The sequence below is a fragment of the Antedon mediterranea genome, chromosome 2 (assembly GCF_964355755.1).
Source record: "Antedon mediterranea chromosome 2, ecAntMedi1.1, whole genome shotgun sequence".
NCBI classification, from domain to species: Eukaryota; Metazoa; Echinodermata; class Crinoidea; order Comatulida; family Antedonidae; genus Antedon; species Antedon mediterranea.
The window spans coordinates 20,561,085-20,580,972 of NC_092671.1; the positions used below are offsets into that span (position 1 = coordinate 20,561,085).

Consider the following 19,888-nt stretch of genomic DNA (forward strand, 5'->3'; position numbering starts at 1 on the left):
ATATTTCTTATGGAACCTGTTGCCTAAAAATGACCAGAAATGCCGTAGTTGACCTTATTTTCAACTGATTAGGTAATTTTCACAGGATTTACTACGTATTTCCATAACTACTATAGTACCCCTTTCACACCAAAACTCCGGAGTGATCTCCGGAGACACCCCAGGGTTTATGACCATTCAAATAGTCGAGAAACTCCGGAGATACCCCTTTCACACCAACCCTAGCAACACCGGGGTTTATAAAATAAAATTGTAAATGTTGCCTTCTATTTTGTTTGTTTACATAGCAACGATCATTAGAATCATTTTAATTAATAATATTTTTAATTTAATAATTACTTTCAAAAGTCTCAGAAGTAATATAATGTTTTATTGATACTACTTATTATTTTCTAGACCCGCTATATATTTTGTACAAATATTTAAAGTATTTTGAAATAAAACTAAAGCAATAAATAAGTAATCGTGTGAGGATGACCTTTTGACCTAAAACTCTGGAGTTTTGATGTTGGTACCTTTGACACCAAAACGCTGGGGTGTCCCCGCAGTTCGCTCTCCAGAGAATGTTCAGCTTTTCAACCCCGCAGTTTTAAACTCCGGAGTTGCTTGATTTTACCTTTCACACCAAAACAGCGGGGCGTCAACTCCGGAGTGTCTCCGGAGTTTTGCTTTTGGTGTGAAAGGGGTATTAGTTAGGTAGAAACTTTATTTTAGTCTCAATACTTTCACACATGATGAAGGGATGGAATTCAACACCTTGGGAACATTGCAAATTAGCTCAGCTGAAATATGCAAATTAAGTGTTACAAATAGACAAATCTGCTAGTTGTAGAGTTAAGTTTTTTTCTCGAAATGTTCAAAATATGTAGGTTTAATTCTAATTCTTATGAAAAAGTTTGTCCAACATGACCAGACGTGCTGTATTCAAAGGATTTATGTAACTTTCAAACAGGATTTATGTATGACCATAACTACTCTAGGTAGAGCCTTCATTTTTCATTAACATCAAGCAAGCAAGTATATGATGAAGATCCATCTTGTAGTTTTGATGTATGGCTTAAAATCATCATCAATAATAAAAGTTGTTCCATGACCACATATAATATCTATATAGTGGTTTAAATGTGGTAAAGATCTGGCTTGTAGTTTTGGTGTATAATAACAGGTATCCCAATGTAAAAATTCAAATTACTGATGGTACTTCTTCTGTCAGTTAATCACAAGGAACTTACTGAACATAAACTTTTGCAATTTAAATGATTGAAATCTGATTATCCATTCAAAAGTTATGGTTGGATTATATTTATATTTGGAACCATTTATGAAGGGTTATAACGTTTATATTAATAGCTTTAAAATTCTTATTTTTGCCAAATCCATAGATACAACAGAGTTGTACAAGACTATTTTTTTGGGGGGTCCTCGACACTTTTTTCACGCTGCTGCTCTAGCCCGCTACGTCACACGAGATGACTCATTTATTAGATGAAATCAAGCAGCAGTTATAGTACTACACTTTGACATTTTTGCTAAAATGGAAACTCAACTATAATTTATAAGTACCAGCTGCATTTCTGGTATTTATGAGTCCCATGACAATACTGTATTTCGCTGTCAGATAATCATTGAATTATTATCAAAACAGTCCATGAAAGTTTTTGTTTGTAATATGATACTTCACACTTGAAGTATCTAAGGTGTGATGAAGTGACCCCCAGACTTGACATTAGCAATAAAATAAACTAAATTGAGTCCGTTTATGTTATAGGATCTATAGTAAATGAAGATCAAAAAGGATATGTAAAAAAGAGGTTTGGGGGAGAAAATGTAAGACTAGTAAATGACATACTAGACTTTACAAGCTTAAACAATATGCCAGGTGCAATTGTATTTCTAGATTTTGCAAAAGCCTTTGACTCATTAGATAGAGTACTATTATTTAAGACTTTAAGTCATTTCGGTTTTGGTAATTCTTTTATCAAATGGATAAATGTAATTTATAAAGAAACAAATTGTGTTATAGTAAATAACGGATGGCTCTCAGAAAGCTTTAATATGGAGTGCGGCGTGAGGCAAGGCTGCCCATTATCAGCGCTACTATTTATTTTGGTGACAGAATTAATGGCCACAAATATAAGAAAAAATCCTAAATGTAAAGGAATTACATTACCAAACAGCAATAACGAAAATGACAACATTGTAAAGATTGCTCAACTTGCAGACGATACCGTTATTTTTACGCAAGATGAAAGTAGTCTAAAATATTTTTTCGATGAAATTGATCTATTCTGTAGAGTGTCAGGATTAAAACTAAATAAAAATAAGACAAATGGTATGTGGATTGGTTCAAACAAAAATAATATGTCAAAACCATTCAATATTGTATGGTCCAGTGAACCAGTACAATTTCTAGGAATACATGTAGGTTATGATAAACAACTATGTGAATACAGAAATTGGGAGAAAAAAAATCACCAACTTAGAAAATGTATTAAATTTATGGAAAAGACGTAACCTAAGTTTTTTTGGTAAAATTACTATTATAAAAACACTAGCAATATCAAGGTTTATCTATACTGCTAGTATTATTGAGGTGCCTAAGGAAATAATTACAAAAATAGAAAAACTGTTATATGACTTCCTTTGGGGTAATAAAAAAGAAAAAAATAAAACGAACAACATTAATTAGAAATGTGGAAGAAGGTGGTTTGAATATGCCAGATCTCACTTCGTTGATAGAATCTCTCAAACTAACCTGGGTTAAGAGACTATTAAGCCCAGATCCAGGTAAATGGAAATGCATTCCAAAGTTTTACCTTCAACCTATTGAATATACAGTTAACATAACGCAGTTGAATTTAGAAGAGCATGCTAACCTGGGCAGTATGCCTTTATTTTATAGAAATATGATGAAGTCTGTTGTAAAATTAAACAATATCATACATGTAAAACCAAAAACTACCATGGAAATAAAGAGCCAACAATTATGGGAAAACAGACATATCGTATTGAACAATAAATCTATGTATTTTAAAGTATGGTTATCTTCTGGGTTTAAAACAATCGGAGATATTTACATGAATGATAGAGTACTTTCACCTTGTGAAATATTTCCTAAACTGTATAAACGGCATAACGCCTTAATTGAATATATGCAATTGTTAAAAGCCATACCAAAAGAGTGGAAAGAAATTATTGAAAAAGGTAATACAAAAAAGGAAGACAATAGTATTCCTAGTCTACGACTTTATATGAAAAATAAAGGAACCGTCTTCTATAATCATTTTATTAATAGATGTTCAAAAATACCAAATTCACAAACAAAATGGGAAATAGAACTAGGTAAGGTAGACATTGATTGGAGTAACGTTTGGTACTATAAAGTTTATAGACTAAAACATATACCCAAAGTTGCTCAATTTAATTTTAAACTTCTGCATAGAATACTACCATGTAAAAAACGATTGAAAATCTGGAACTTAGTAGGTAATGATTTATGTGATAAATGTATAAACAAGGTTGAAACTGAAAAACAAATGTTATATAAATGCAGTGTAATTCAATGGATATGGCTTAAATTTAAAAATGTCATAGCTAAGAGCTTTTCAAACGAAGACCCAATAACTTGGACTACAATGATTACTGGATCAAATAACATAATTGTAAATGAATTGATTTCATTATTTGTATTCTCTATATATAAGTTGCATATATTAACAAAACCTGAAAAAAAAGGAAACAACTATGAAAAAAAGATCTGGAATCTTTTTATTACTGAAGTAAAGCATTTAATTGAAAATGAGTATAAGTGCTACTACTTTAAAGCTCAATGTAAATGGGGAGATATAAAGCAAAATCTCCTTAAATTAATGAAATAAAAAAAATGCTATTTTTATCTCTTAAATACATTGTATATAGGCCTAGTAACTATATTAGTTTTAAGATATGTCATCCGGGTATGAAGCGACTCACATACACACAGAGCCAAAATATTACCTTGGACTTGCACTGTGTATGGACTCTAACCTTACGGTTTTCATTATATATATCATTCCATCCTATCCATTCTAAACACCCTTTTTTTCAAGCTTTTGCATTCTTCGTTTTCATCTCATCCATTTTTTTCTTGGTGAAAAGGGAAGATTCTTGATATTCTTCCCCTGAGTTTATAGCCTCTCTACCCAGACAATGGACACAAACAGAATAAAACAACAATAATAACTTTTTCAAAGTACGTTTTTTTTTTAAATCAATTTTTATCGTCAGTTTACTACCATCGACATATTTTAATTAATTGTATTTTTAAAAATGTATATGAATGTAAATGTGGTTACTTCTTAACATCAAAATAATCTTAGCCTTATGTATATACTGTTCAAAAGATATGTATTTTTTAACAATGTACCTTATAAATAAGAGAATTATATAAATGTGCATATTATATACATATATTATTTATATTTATAGAACTATAATAAAAGTGGGACGAACCCACACAAGACAAAAAAAAATTGAGTCCGTTTCATATCAAAGTTATTCACTTCTGTAACAAAATTCACATTATAAAAAGAGAAAAGAGCCGGTATCACAATACGATCAAAGATCCCTCTGCGTATATAATGTCATAAACCACATTTGTTACATAATAATAATGATATAAGTTACTTTTTATTTAGATTTCATTATAAATCATGTGTATGACATACACTAAGAAATAAAAAAAAAAAAAACAACTCAGCGGGCAAACCGACGTTGAATCGACATCGAAATTAGGTCGAGACGTCGAACAACCCGATATCAACGTCGGATCAACGTCGATCTACCCCTGTCAATAAAACGTCATCATTTTAACGTTGTATCAACCGTTGAAATCAGGTTGAAGTCCGACAATGCTAGGTCGATTAACCTTCGTCGATACAACCTTACTATTTGACGTTGTATCAACGTTGAAATTTGGTTAAAGTCCGACAATGCAAGGGCGATTTACCTACGTCGATACAACGTTACTATTTTACGTTGTATCAACGTTGAAATCATGTTGAAGTCCGACAGTGCAAAGGTCGATTTACCTTCGTCGATACAACGTCACTATTTGGCATTGTATCAACGTTGAAATCAGGTTGAAGTCTGACAATGCAAGGTCAATGTCCGACTATTCAAGGTTGATCTACCGCCGTCGATACAATGTAGCAATCTGACGTCGATACAACGTTGTAATAAGGGCGATATCTGATTATTTAATGTTGATCTACCCCCGTTGATACAACATCAATATTTAACGTTGATACAACGTTGTAGTTAGGGCGATATCGGACTATTCAATGTTGATCTATCCCCGTCGATACATCGTCACTATTGAACGTTGATTCAACGTTGTAGTTAGGGCGATGTCCGACTATTCAATGTTGATCTACCCCCGTGGATACAACTCCAATATTTAACGTTAATACAACTTTGTAATTATGGCGATGTTCGACTTTTCAAGGTTCATACAACGTCAATATTTAACATTAATACAACGTTGAAATATGGTTGAAGTCTGACCATTTAAGGTCGATCTACCTTTGTTGATTCAACGTCACTATAAACGTAGTATCAACGTTGAAATCAGGTTAAGCCTGACCATCTGAAGTCGATCTATCTTCGTCGATACTACGTCACTATTTAACGTTGATACAACGTTGAAATCAGGTTGAAGCCTGACAATTTGAGGTCAATCTACCATCGTCGAAACAACGTCACTATATTAATGTTGATACAACGTTGAAATCAGGTTGAAGTCTGACAATTTAAGGTCGGTCTGCCATCGTCGAAACGTCATTATATTAACGTTGATGTTGGAATTAGGTTGAAATCTGATATGTTAAGGTCGATCTATCATCGTCGATACAACGTCCTTATATTAACGTTGATACAACGTTAAACTCCGGTTGAAAGCTGCCATTTTAATGTCAATCTACCATCGTCGATACGACGTCACTATTTAACGTTGATACGACGACGAAATCAGGTTGAAAGTTTGAAGTTTGAAAATTTAGTGTCGGTCTACCACTGTTGATACGACGTCACTATATAACGTTGTTGAAATCAGGTTGAATACTGACAATAAGTTCGATCTACCATCGTAAAAACAACGTCACCAATTTAACGTTGATACAACGTTGAAAGTCTGACAATTTAGTATCGATCTACCGTCATCGAAACAACGTCACTATATTAACGTTGATACAACGTTAAAATCAGGTTGAAAGCTGCCCTTTTAATGTTAATCTACCATCATCGAAACAACGTCACGATATTAACGTTGATGCAACGTTCGAATCAGGTTGAAGTCTGATCATTTAATGTCGATCTACCATCATCACTATTTAACGTTTATACAACGTTGAAATCAGGTTGAAGTTTGACAATTTAAGGTCGGTCTGCCATCGTCGAAACAACGTCACTATAAACGTTGATAACGTTGGAATTAGGTTGAAATATGACAATATTAAAGGTCGGTTTACCTGTCGGTGATACAACGTCACTATTTAACGTTGATACAACGACAGAATCCGTGGTCCGTTTTGCGTTATAATGTGTAAACGCTTTCATTAAAAATAGGTGCATGTCTACATCATCTGCAAGTTGTTAATCCAACGTCAGCTGAACGTCAAACATAATTATTATAATTTGCTGATAGTTACACATTCGGTTCGATTCCATACGTCGTCCCAACGCTTGGACATCGACTCAAATAGAAGCATCGTGTAGTTGGTGATTGAGTTACATGAATTTGTAATTAAGGACTCTTAAAACCAGGGAACCAGAAAACAGAGAGCCCTCCTCCGATAAAAACTATTAATTATATTGTTTTAGCCACTACGAGTGACATTAATTACCCCAATGGGAGAACCTAGGTCACATTCCATTCACTAAACTGTACTTCGCTTCGCCCAATGACGGAACGGAAGTCTCCATTTGAATTTTGAATTGGTAACTGCTATCATCTTGCTCTTCAGTTAATGTTGCTTGTTATTATTTTGCTGGTAAGATTTTGTATTTTTAAACTTTAGGTTAGTTTAAAATGTTTTCGTTGATTACAAATCGTACAATTGGTATATATCCAATTATATCACCGTTTTGCCATTGAGTGAACCGGTGTAAATTACTGTAGTAATAATACAGTACTGTATATTTATATTAATAATACCTCTGAGTGTATAACCACTTCTTTATAGTTATGATGTTTAAATACGTTACTTAAAATATAGCTATTGGTGTATCAATTATCTTGGCAGTGAAGTTAAATAGGCCTAGTTTTCTTTTCACACTAGTAGGCCTAGGCCTACTACAGTATTTTATTATTGGTAATTTTGTAGCCTGGATAGTAAAACAAATCTAAACATATAGCCTAGGCCTATTATATATGATGAAGGGCTAGTGTTGCCCGAAAGCTCTGCTAACTTTTCTGGCTGTTTACTTTATCGTTTTGATTTAGCTTTTGGCTTTTTATTTTTGTATCTCCATTGAGATCCAGCCACTGATACCCACAGCATTGTCATTTTTTTCAGTAATTTGCCTTTGGATTTATATATATATATATATATATATATATATAAATTATAATAATAACAACTTTATTTAAAAACGAATGCAACACTTGAATCACCATATTTTGGTGTTTTTCACAAAGGCCGTTTATACTTACTACAAAACTATTTACACAAGTTATCATTTACAGTACATATGAATATGATTAAAAAACTATAAAAAAATAAATGATTTTTATGTCATTATTTATTTTGTTTGAAGGATTATGTAATTTAATACCTAGGCCTAGGTAAAGTATCAGTATTAAATCGTTAAGTCGTTTACAACTGACACTGAATTCTAAAAAATGTTGGAGAATCCTATGAACTGTTGGTTTAGGCCCTTAGTTATTTATATGATTTATATTGTAGTTATGCTGTATTACTATTAGTTATTACAATTTTTCATTTATATTTGCTGCAATTTGTTTATGAAATAAAGCGATATTACTTTTGGTTTTTCAACCAAAAAAATTGAAAATTTTTTATTATGTATTTAATGGTTTAAATTTGACGTCGATACAACGTTGAAATCGTGACGTTTAACACAACGTTAATCCAACTTGTAATGACGTCGTTGCTCGACGTCGATTCACCTTTCAAATCCAAGTACATTTCAACATTGTATCGACGTCGTGACTGGACGTCGAAGTAACGTTTATATTTGACGTTGAAACAACGTCAAACAGATGACTAAAATCCAACATTTTATCGACGTCGTGACTGGACGTCTTTTTAACGTTGATATCTGACGTTGAAAACTGACGTCGATTGAACTTTCAAATCCAACTACAAAACAACGTTGTATCGACATTGCGACTGGACGTCGATGTAACGTTTATATCTGACGCTGATATAACGTCGATTCACCTTTCAAATCCAACTACAATCCAACGTATCATCGACGTCGTGACTGGACGTCAAATTAACGTTGATATCCGACGTTGATACAACGTTGGCATAATGACGTGTTTTGCCCGCTGGGAATACGGATAATAAAAAGCTCATGGCAATTTTTTAAACGCTTAAAATTGCCTGAAACGTACTCTAATTTCATAGAAAATAAATTGTAACAATTTTGAAAATTTTAAGCGCACGTACGCATGCGTTATATGCGATACGCACGTAATTGTATTGCCATATGATGAAATATGACCTGAAATTTAAGAGTACCAAAAATAGTGCTAAGGAAAGAATAAATAAATAAATAAATAAATATCCTGACAGAATCAAGAGGTTATGAATGGTAATGCAAAACCTAAATATTGTTAAAAAATGATAAAATGTAAAAAAAAATGTATTGTATTAAAAAACTGTGTGGGTATTGTTTCTTTTCATTAAATATTATTTTTGGTGAGTATACATTTTTTTTTCCAGTAATTATAATTTTAGTAATTATAATCATACTATTTTAATTGATTTTCGAAACGCCACAAAATAAGAATTAAGCCCATGCTTATTATGTGTTCTAAATATATAAAAACAATTGTTGAAGTGAGTTTGAAAATAAATTCGAAAATATAACCGTTTTTCGAAGCACGCTGTTCTAAACGAGACAGGCGTGTTGAATGAGTCTAGGTCTAACATACAATGTAAAATCGTCTAAAATCCAAATTTATTTGTAACAAGGACTATTTTAAAGCTTGTATACAATAATAGTAGGTATCCCAAATGAAAGTGCACAGAGGGGTATCACTTTTGAAATATTAACAAAATTTGAATAAGTAGTATGAATTTGATGTTAAATAAAAAATGTATATTGTTTGAAAGTACTTTTTACGTTTTAATCTATGTATAAGTGTATTCACAATTAAAATTATTGAAGTAGTTGCCAAGAAAATGTCAAGATGTGTGATAGCAGCGATGTCGGAGATTGATATGTCCTTTTCCATTGTAGAATATCTGTTTTTAGACATTAAGTATACAATGCAAATGCTAATTTACCAACGTTACATTTGACTCTGTATACGGCGGTTGAAAGTCATTAACTGCGACAGAAATACTTTGACGGGAGCTACTTTTGATCGGGAGTAAGCAGTTACTTGGCCTAAACGTTATCTCCGTATTTCAATTTAATAACGTACTTACGGTTAGAAATACGAAAAGAAAAACTATTCAGGTAAAAAATTAATTGTTTTAATTAACACTGATTATTTAAATGAGTTTATTTTGACCATTGTGTGTTTGTCTTAGAGCATATCTTAGCCCGTCTTAGATTTGGTGTAATAATCATACGGGCCTAAAATCTTGTTTTACGATATTCAAAAGTTATAATAGTATTTATGATTGAAATTATGAATATAAAGTAAAATAATATAATAATCATATTTTACCAAAAATTAGTGTAAAGGAAAGGAAACTATACACAGTTTTTGCTTTTTCATTTTTGTTTTGATAATTTTAAATTTCACCATTAAAAAAATATTTTTGGTTCATATTACACATATCTCTGAATTTCAAATATATTTATTAATGAAATATACACTATATTCTAGCAAGTACAAACAAATTAAATGAATTAGTACAGTACGGTAGTTCAAAAGTTACAGATCATTGAAAAATTGCATTTTTTTCATTTTTTAGGGAAATCCATCCAGCAAAAATTGGCGCAAAATACTTTCCGACCAACTTTATGGACCAATAATTTTAAAAATAGGTTTCGTTGAGGCTCCAAAAAAATAGAGTTCTACAACTCTGTGATATCTATAGGTTTCAAAACTTTTAACTCATTATTGTAAAAGTTATAACCTTTTAAAAATGCTTCCAATTTTAACTGCCTAAAAAATTTAAAGCAAAAATCGTATACTTTTTTACCACTTTAAATAACCATAAGGTAATCGGATTTCAATCATTTAAATTGAAAAATGTTAAGTTCTATGGTTAACTTAAAAAAGTAAAAAAATTAATCTTTTAATTTTTTCATTGGGATACCTAATAATAGATAAAGATTATTTATCAGTTTCAGTGTCTAAATCATCATATTTCCATGTAAAAATTAGATTTTTCTACCGGAGAAAAGTCGTGACCATGTCCCCTCGGGGGCTGCGCCTATTTACCTTTGATGTAGCATGAACCCTGACATGTTGGATGCATTATGGGAATGAAATAGTTTTTCAAACTCTGCTCAAAGCTTTTGACAAACATTTTGTTTGGTTTCATAAGTTTCCGACGCAATTTCCTGCAAGCTACACATCTCAGATGGTGGAATAAGGTCTTGATAAACGCTGGTGCGCGTGACAATGGCAAATTCCAAGTCGTTTTTGTGATGTTTTTTTTAACATTCCTGGTGAACAAACAACGACGACGCTCTCGGAACACCTCTCGATAGACCTAGGCACCATATGGTCATCGTCGGATGAGTCCGTCTACTAATTTATTCATAATTTCAAAACCGGTCATTCATAATGGTCAAGTTTAGTCTTATTTTGAAGAGAAGAAAAGAAGAAATAGTTTTTAATGAAGAGATATAGTTTTATTCATGAATTATTTAGCAATTTTATGCATTTGGTAGTCAAAGATAAATGACAAAATTGTAATAATTTTCCTAAAATGTTTATAAAATTTGCTTAATCCATACTCTGTCAAAATAAGTTTTAATACAAATTTGATAACATATTTGAAAAGAAAATGTCCTTAGCAATATTTTCTTTTTGAATTTTTTGAATTTCTGTCTGTAGAAAAAAAAGTTATGGTTAATTATGCGACATATATTTCCCCCCCCCCCCGCCCCCCACTCCCGGAAAGCAAAATAAATGTAGGGGTCAATGGGTTAAGTGAAGCCTTAATATTTTCTTGATTTAAGGGAAATTCTTAGGATTTAAGGGAAATATCTCACTTATAAAGTGTCATTGTGTTTTTCAGAGGTCCCTGTGAAATCTCGGAAGATTTATGATGAGCTTGTATTGTAGTACTATCCAATTCTCTGCAGGCACAAATAGAATTTTGTGTGCTGCACACCCAAATCTTGGTGTGATTTTGAACGGCAGAGAGTATATGGAATTGTACTCTTTGTCACAAAATTTCAAAGGAAGCAATGCACTGATCAAACATCTCTGAATGAGACAAAAGAATGCGTGGGGCTGGCTGAAGACACAAGTCAATTTGGTCATGCTAATTTATCATACTGGGAACTAATTTCCCATCCAACATCATTCAATGAAATATCCTATGACATTGAAGAAGTATCTGATCTTTTTGCACAGCTTCTCCGGATACAAACATGCAGGCAGATAGTGCAATGAATGTTTTTTGGACATAAAAGACAAAAAAGAGGATATTATCAAAGCTGGGTGCAAGATATTCCAGATACTTTACTACCGTTCAAAATCACACGGTCAAGATTTGGGAGAAATAGGATTTGCAATATTAAGCAATGGTTACGAAACAGTAATCTTCTAAAATCCAATTGCACCACCAGATAACCTCTTAAGTAGTTTTTAATGCTGTACATTAATGTTTTAATGTTGAATAAAGCACAATTCATAACATTTGTGGAAATAACCATCTTGGTTACCTTAGCTGTCTCAGATTTTTCGTGAAATGTTAATTACACTATAATTGATTGAATTGTAGTTATTATTTATTCAGGTTTATACAATAACAAACATGCAGCCCGAAGGCTGAAATTGTTGATTTACAAAAATATATATATAAATATATGGAAACAGAAACATTTAAAAAAATACAAAAATTTATACAAAACATTAAAAAATTTGAAAAAATCAGTTAAAAAAATAAAATTATGTTATGTTAAAAAGATTCCAAAATTTATATACAAATGCATAGGCCAATATATGTAAATATTTATAACATAGCCATCTTCAGCGTGATCAGGTACTGTTTGAATTAAGGATTCTACTTATGGTAAGGGCAGGCGAAGTCTTAAGACGGTTAGTTCTGCAAACAGGTATATTAATTAGGGGTTTATCTACCGTGGTTGATCTAAGCTCTCTATTAATAATGCGGTAGTCGGGCAAAATAGTTCTGTACAATTCCGATTTCAAGAGCCTTTCTCCAAATTTTTGAATCAACGTCTCTCGTCTGGATGCGAGAGTGGTCATATCAGTAAGCTCAAGAGCTGAATCATACGTAAGGAAAGCGGGACCCAGAATAATACGTAAAACTCTCTTTTGCACTCTTTCAATGGTCGATATTTGGGCCTTATTGATGCTTCCATGCCACACAGGGCAGGCGTATTCTAAGATTGGGCGAATATAACAAACATAAACGGATATCATATCATGAACTGGTACATTGGCCCTTCTAAGGATATATAACGTATACAACCTTTTGGATGCTCTTTTTACCATGTCACTGACATTATTATCCCATTTCAAGTCATCCTGGATTATAAGTCCAAGGAGCTTCATATACGAAACAACATTAAGTGTTGTACCGCTAAGGTAATAATTAGGAGGGGGAATATTTCTTTTCAAAAAATTAACTCTCATGATATGACACTTAGAGGGTTTAGGGACCATGTGATTTGTATCACACCACTCAGTAAGGTCATCAAGACAAGATTGGAGTTTAGGAGCATTACCATGTTTAACAGTGTCACCAAGAGTGAGATCATCAACATACTTCCACCATCTGCAGCCTTCCATAGAGATATCATTGACTAATATAAGAAACAAAATTGGCCCAAGCTTTGTACCCTGTGGAATCCCACATATGATGTTGGCATAAGGGGAAAAGGATGAACTAAGTTTAGTATTTATTTTACGATCCGTCAGAAAGCTACAGATGGTGGGAATAATAGATGTTCTCACTCTGATGTCGACAAGCTTTCTAACAATGACCGTATGGTCAATTCGGTCGAAGGCCTTCGTAAAATCAACGGCACAAATATCCACAAAAGAATCACCTTTTTCAATATCACTAATTACAGACTGAATCATGTCCACAAGATAATGGCTAGTAGATGAGCCTTTACGGCAACCAAATTGTTTAATATCTAAATGTTGATGAATGTCACTAGTCACCCAATCAGTAAGGAATGACTCAAACAACTTGGCAAAGATGGGGGTAAGTGAAATTGGCCTGAGGTCTTGAAATGATGTCACATTAGGAACTTTTGGAACAGGAATGGCTGTTGCTAACTTCCATAACTCGGGAAATACACCTTCATTAAGACAACAATTAAAAATATGGGCAAGTGGAGTAGCAATTTCAAAGGCGAATTCTTTTATAAGTTTAATTGGCAAGTCATCAGGGTGACTAGACTTCTTTGACTTTAGTTTATTAATCAATCGTCTGACTTGTCCAGGAAAAATTTTTGGCGGGGGTTCAGGTGAAGGCAAATATGCCGGAAGAGCATTTACATCAACTGGGGGAAGCTGTCGGCACACAGATGCAAAGTGGTTATTGATATCATTTGCAAGATCTTGATTTGAGTGGCCAGGGAATTTTAGCATGGTTCGATTTTTTAGATTGCATAGTTTACGTACACTGTGATGCCATGTTGCCGGATCATTATTTTTAAGGCCTCGCATTGATTTATCATAAAACATTTTCTTTGCTGAACGAATGCTTCTCTGGACAGCATTGCGTGTTTCTCTCCATTCAGCTTTAGTACAGTTGTTATACATTCGTTGCCTTGCATCAAGTAGTCGACGAACGTTTTGAGTCATCCAAGGACGATCAGCTATTCTTTTTCTTATTTGCTTGACAGGGAAATTGTGATTATATGCACCTTTTAAGACATTGATAAAACCATTTACTTTCTCATTTATACATAAGTTACGATCGAACATCCAGTTCCAGTTATAGTTGGTTATCCATTGTCCAAACGATCTTACTGACGACTCTCTGTATGGTCTAACTTGCATACGCATATATTTGGATGGCGGCAACTCATGGCAAGGATGAATGATAATACTACTATGGTCACTACGCCCAAGGGGTGCACATTTTTTAGGCTTTGTATATAGTTCTGGATGGGTCATAAAAACCTTGTCAAGTAGCGAAACGTCACGAGTTGGAAAATCAACGATTTGTACCATCCCAAGTTGTTCTGTTAGACTATCAATGTTCAAATCATTAAAGTCGCCTAGGATTATCATCGGTGAATCTGGGTTAGTTAGACGAATCTCATCAACCGTGTTGAGTATATGTTCAATGATGTCATCAGCACCTGGGGCTGAAGGAGGGTAATATACAGCTCCAATAAAGATATTATGGGTTTTATTGTTATTCACATATGATATATTTGTCCATAAACATTCAAATTGGCACAAATTATGCTCATTCACTTCGTGTTCGTTAAACTTGTCATTCACGAAAATAGCGACACCTCCTCCACGCCGATGATTACGGTTCTTAAACAAACATTTAAATTTTGGAATGTGTGCAATACGTTCAATCTCATCATTTAACCAAGTCTCAGTAACCGTAGCAATGTCAATCTTGTATTTTAATAATGTTGCTAACTAAAGCCTGTTTTCCTGTCGAAGTTAAGTTGCATTGAGTTTAAAATCATTAAAGTTGAAAATAAAATAGCGATGACGATGATCAAGTCAGACCGCTAATATTTACACATTTTTACGCAATCGTTCATAGTTTCTTGGTTCTCTCGACCGTTGCTGGGACACGCGGACTCCTCTAGGAGTTGAGACACTTTGGCGAAAAAAGCTATTGGTAAGCAATTTTTTCCTAGATTTGTAAAATATTTGCTAACCAGCCCTTTCGATATATTTTAAAAGTTTCCATTTTATTTAGTAGGCCTTCCTGTAAATAAATTGTTTGAAATAACAAAAACTCTGAAAACTATGTTGGATTAGTTTTCTTTCAAAACAATTATTATTTTATTACCTCATCATCTTCAATTTGGGCCTCATTATGTTCTTCCTTTTTCTCACGTGCTGGTTCATCTTTTTTTCTTGACTGAAAATAATATCCAATACAATTTTAATGTGGTTTTTTATGACAATCAATTTCAAATTAAATATCGACAAGCAATGCAGGCCTTTTAAATTCTTGGGATGCCCTTCGGACCAAGTTTAGTTGAGGTTTAGTTGCTCTGACAATATTTTAGCTTGTCCACATTTTTTCATTGAATTTTTGATGTTTTTTTATACCAATTTCTAGATTTTGAACATTAATAACTGGAGTTTTAATTAGTCGCAGTAGCCATGATAATTATAGGGATACATTATTATGATTTACAATTGCATATTTCAAACTTTTGTATAAACAATGCACATACACAAACTCAATATTTGTGACAGCAGTAAATTGTAAATTAAACACTAGACCTTTATTTAAAGAAATAAGAGAGCACTATAAAATAGTTTATAATGGAGTGGCTAAAAGTATTATTATTATAAAAGTCTCGTTTATAAACACCTACTTGATTAGGTCAGTAATGTACTGTAGGCCTAATGGTGGCAGTATATATTATTTATTAAAACAAGCACGAATGTGCAATACTCGGGGTACAGCGAAAGAAGCTATAATGACGTCATAAGACCGGATGTAACGTCACATACACATCAAAAACCGCGCTACCAAATACGGCTATACGATACCATCTTCGAGACGTCATATGGCTGCATCCGGTATGAAATTAAAAAATCCGGCTCTCTATAGCTTTGAGGACATGTCCCTGTAGTATATTCATGCTAAATCCGAGCTCAATACTACAACGAATAAGGGAGGAGTAGTACTTTATAAATTGCACTTTTTGCTCAATAGTGTCCGGATGGAAGAAGAAGAGGAAAAGATGAGAGAGTCCTAGACTCAGGTACCCCGACTAATAAAACGATATATACTCTATATCATTTTTCGTATACAGTATATTTCACCATAAAGTTAAAGAAAAATAGGTTTCGCCAGGGCTCGAACCGGGACCTTCTGCGAGTTAAGCAGACTTGACAACCACTACACTACGAAACCTCTTACACCAAAAATGTGGGTTACACAAAGTTTTTTAATCCATTTAAATTACAAATAAATTATTATGTAATAAGCACAAAGCAAGATAAACATGTGTAAAAGTGATAATTACCGATTACATAAAATAAATATTTTTAAAAATAATAAAAATAAGATATACTGTATATCATATTACCTTATCAGTACTTTTTACCATAAAGTTGAAAAACAAAGGTTTCGCCCGGGCTCGAACCGGGGACCTTCTGTGTGTTAAGCAGACGTGATAACCACTACGCCAAGAAGCCGCATATAACTACATAACGCTGTGGTGTGTGTCACACATTGTGGCTTCTTAATTAAACAAATTAATTAACAAAAAAGCACGAATGTGCAATACTCGGGGTACAGCGAAAGAAGCTGTATACAGACGTATACAGTTAGAAAGTAAAGAAAAATAGGTTTCGCCAGGGCTCGAACCGGGACCTTCTGCGTGTTAAGCAGACTTGACAACCACTACACTACGAAACCTCTTACATTAAAAATGTGGGTTACAGAAAGTTTTTTAACCCATTTAAATTACAAATAAATGGTAATAAGCACAAAGCAAAATAAAAAAAAAGTGATAAATACCGATTACACAAAATAAGTATTTTAAAAAATAATAAAAATAAAATATACTCTGTATAATTATCATATTGCGTATACAGTACTTTTCACCATAAAGTTAAAAAAAAAGGTTTCGTCCGGGCTCGAACCAGGTACCTTCTGCGTGTTAAGCAAACGTGATAACCACTACGCCAAGAATCCGCATATAACCATATAACTACATAACGCTGTGGTGTGTGTCACACATTGTGGCTTCTTAATTAAACAAATTAATTAACAAAAAATTAAAAATCCGGCTCTATAGCTTTGAGGACATGTCCCTGTAGTATGTTCATGCCAAATCCCAGCTCAATACTATAACGAATAAGGGAGGAGTAGTACTTTAAAAATCGCACTTTTTACTCAATAGTGTCCAGATGGAGGAAGAGAAGGAGAAAATGAGTAAGTACTAGACTCGGGTACCCCGAGTAAAAAGTATCTCTATATACATGCTTGCGATACAGCATTCTGGATGGATTTTAAATGATATTGTTTGTACCTACTAATAGGGGGGGGGGGGGCCAAACCACCCGAAAGGGAGAAAATTGCCTTCCAACTTTTCTAGATCAGAAATTTCAGATACTAGAGGGTGAGCTCGCTTCGCTCGCTCCCCCTCTAGGAAGTGTAGACGATGGTTTTCGGAATGATATTATACGTTTTCTGTCGGTTACCATTATTGAAAATGCTTGACATTCGTAAAACTAAACTACTTTGTTTCACGGTGTTTTAGATGATTAATAAAATTTTAAAGTACAGTTTTTATTGTTTGGTAGGGCCCTTTGGGGAGGCGGAGGTCATTTGAGGGAGGTGCTTATTCGAGGGATATGTTAAATTTTGTAGTTTTAATAATATGGTAACATTTATAATCAAATGAAATCCTCTAATAGATATGAAAAGTGCTAAAAAAGAATAACAAATGCTTGGTAAATTGTAGATAACAGTGCGGTGAATTGGGGGGGGGGGGGGTTTATTATTCAAAGTGATGTTTTATTGGAGAGGCGTTTATTCAAATGAATACCATCCTAATAATTATTAATACATTATTTAATTTAATCATCTTTTGAAACTAACTGCCGTGATAGAGTGGGCCCAAGAAAGAAGACATTATGGTACGGCTTGCAACATGGGCAGACATCTCGGTCCTAACGGGACACAGGAAGATAGCCTACAGTTATTCCTGCAAGCTTACTCAATAAAACTCAGCTATCGGGATTTCACTCGAAAAATGTCTTATCATCAAATCTCCCTATGTAATTTTATAATACTATTCCCCACAATATATTCTGATTCTTTATGGCGTATATTTAATTTGATCTTTATTAATTTGCAGTATAATTCCTATTATTTAACTACTGTACCTTCACGGTATGTTTTAAAATAAACAAAAAACTGAAATTGCTATGATTAATGGCCAACTTAAGCTCCAGTCCTACTATACTGTATCTGATTATTTTTTTGTCTTCCAAAGGGACACTGTATTGATTGATGGAAAGTGCCCGTTTCCAGTCACCTTTAGGGTCAAATCTATTATTTTAACTGCTCCCTTGTGTATAAAAAAGAGAAAATATTTGAAACCAGGTTGTTGCAAGGTGAACTTATCTTAAACCCGGAAATTACTTTGACCGGGAAGAATTGAAATTGAGATGAAAATCTAATGTTGAAATCATAAATTGTGTTAAAAAACTCTTTATAATATCTTCCTAAGATAGAAATATGGAACAATAGCGTCGCTGTGTGAACACTAATGTTATCAAATCTACGTTTCGCGGTACATCGATAGATAAGGTAGGTATCCAAGGCGGAGATTTGTACCGAAGTTTTTGCATTGTGCTCGCCTATGTCAAAATTAACCATAATTTATATATAGATGGTAATCGATCAGGATAGGAAGCATTTTCGAGATATAATGGGTCAAAGATTAAAATTGACCAATTATAATAATGTATTATATATGTATTCTAACCAATTTATCGGCACTTGGTAGATAACCCCTTGTTATTTTCCGGATATATATATTTTTTTCTTTTCCCAAATTTTGTTCGTCATGTTTCTCTAATTCTTGTAGAAATAAAATTGTGTAACTTTGTCAGAAGATTGACCTCTAACTGTAGATGTGCAAGAAACTTTGTTATATGACGTTACAGTCGTGTAAGTTACGCACAATATTATGGTTGATCATAAAGTCTGAAAAAAAAAATTCATTTTTCAATGAAACTTTACAAAAGTGTATTATTTCATAATATGGATCACTTTTTGACATAATAAAAATAGCATGCTAAGCAAAAAATTACGCGATTACGTGTATTTAAAATTTAAAAATGTGCAAAATTAATTTCAAATCAATTTTGTGTACATTTCAGGTCATTTTAAAGCATTTCAAAATGTTTTAATTTTTTTGCGCATGACTCTACAAAGCATAGAAAAATGGTTTTTGCAATTGATTTTTGTTTATAAAATATATAATGTTAAAAAATTTAATTTAATCGTGTGCTAAAGAATAGGTAATTTATTGCAAATTTGTGCAAAAAATATACATATTTCTAATGAGATAGCTCCTCAGGATGGCTGGTTACCCCCATTAAAAAAAAATTATAATGGAAGATGATGAGTTTGTAACTATCAGTACCGGATGTTCTGATGTCACCATATGGCCACTAGATTTAAAAATATATAATTGTTTTCTCTTTTGTACTAGTTCATCCCATTTAATAATTTAATGCGTTCCCCATTTTCTCCTACATTTTAATATGTTTCTGCTAAATCAATTTTCTTTCACATGAGTTATTTACATCATATAA

The 19,888-nt window shown here is 33.1% G+C and overlaps 1 protein-coding gene across 4 annotated transcripts in view; it reads right to left on the minus strand.

The window, feature by feature from the left end:
* The window catches only part of LOC140040711 (TRAF3-interacting protein 1-like), a 115,024-nt gene that overhangs the window by 35,671 nt on the left and 59,465 nt on the right, over window positions 1–19,888 (minus strand). For 2 of the 4 annotated variants that reach the window (XM_072086843.1, XM_072086844.1), the window contains exon 7: window positions 15,384–15,455. The exons of the other annotated variants lie outside the window; for them this stretch is intronic. In XM_072086843.1, the coding sequence (XP_071942944.1) occupies window positions 15,384–15,455 (72 nt within the window). The remainder of the gene's footprint in view (window positions 1–15,383; window positions 15,456–19,888) is intronic. 4 annotated transcript variants of the gene reach the window in all.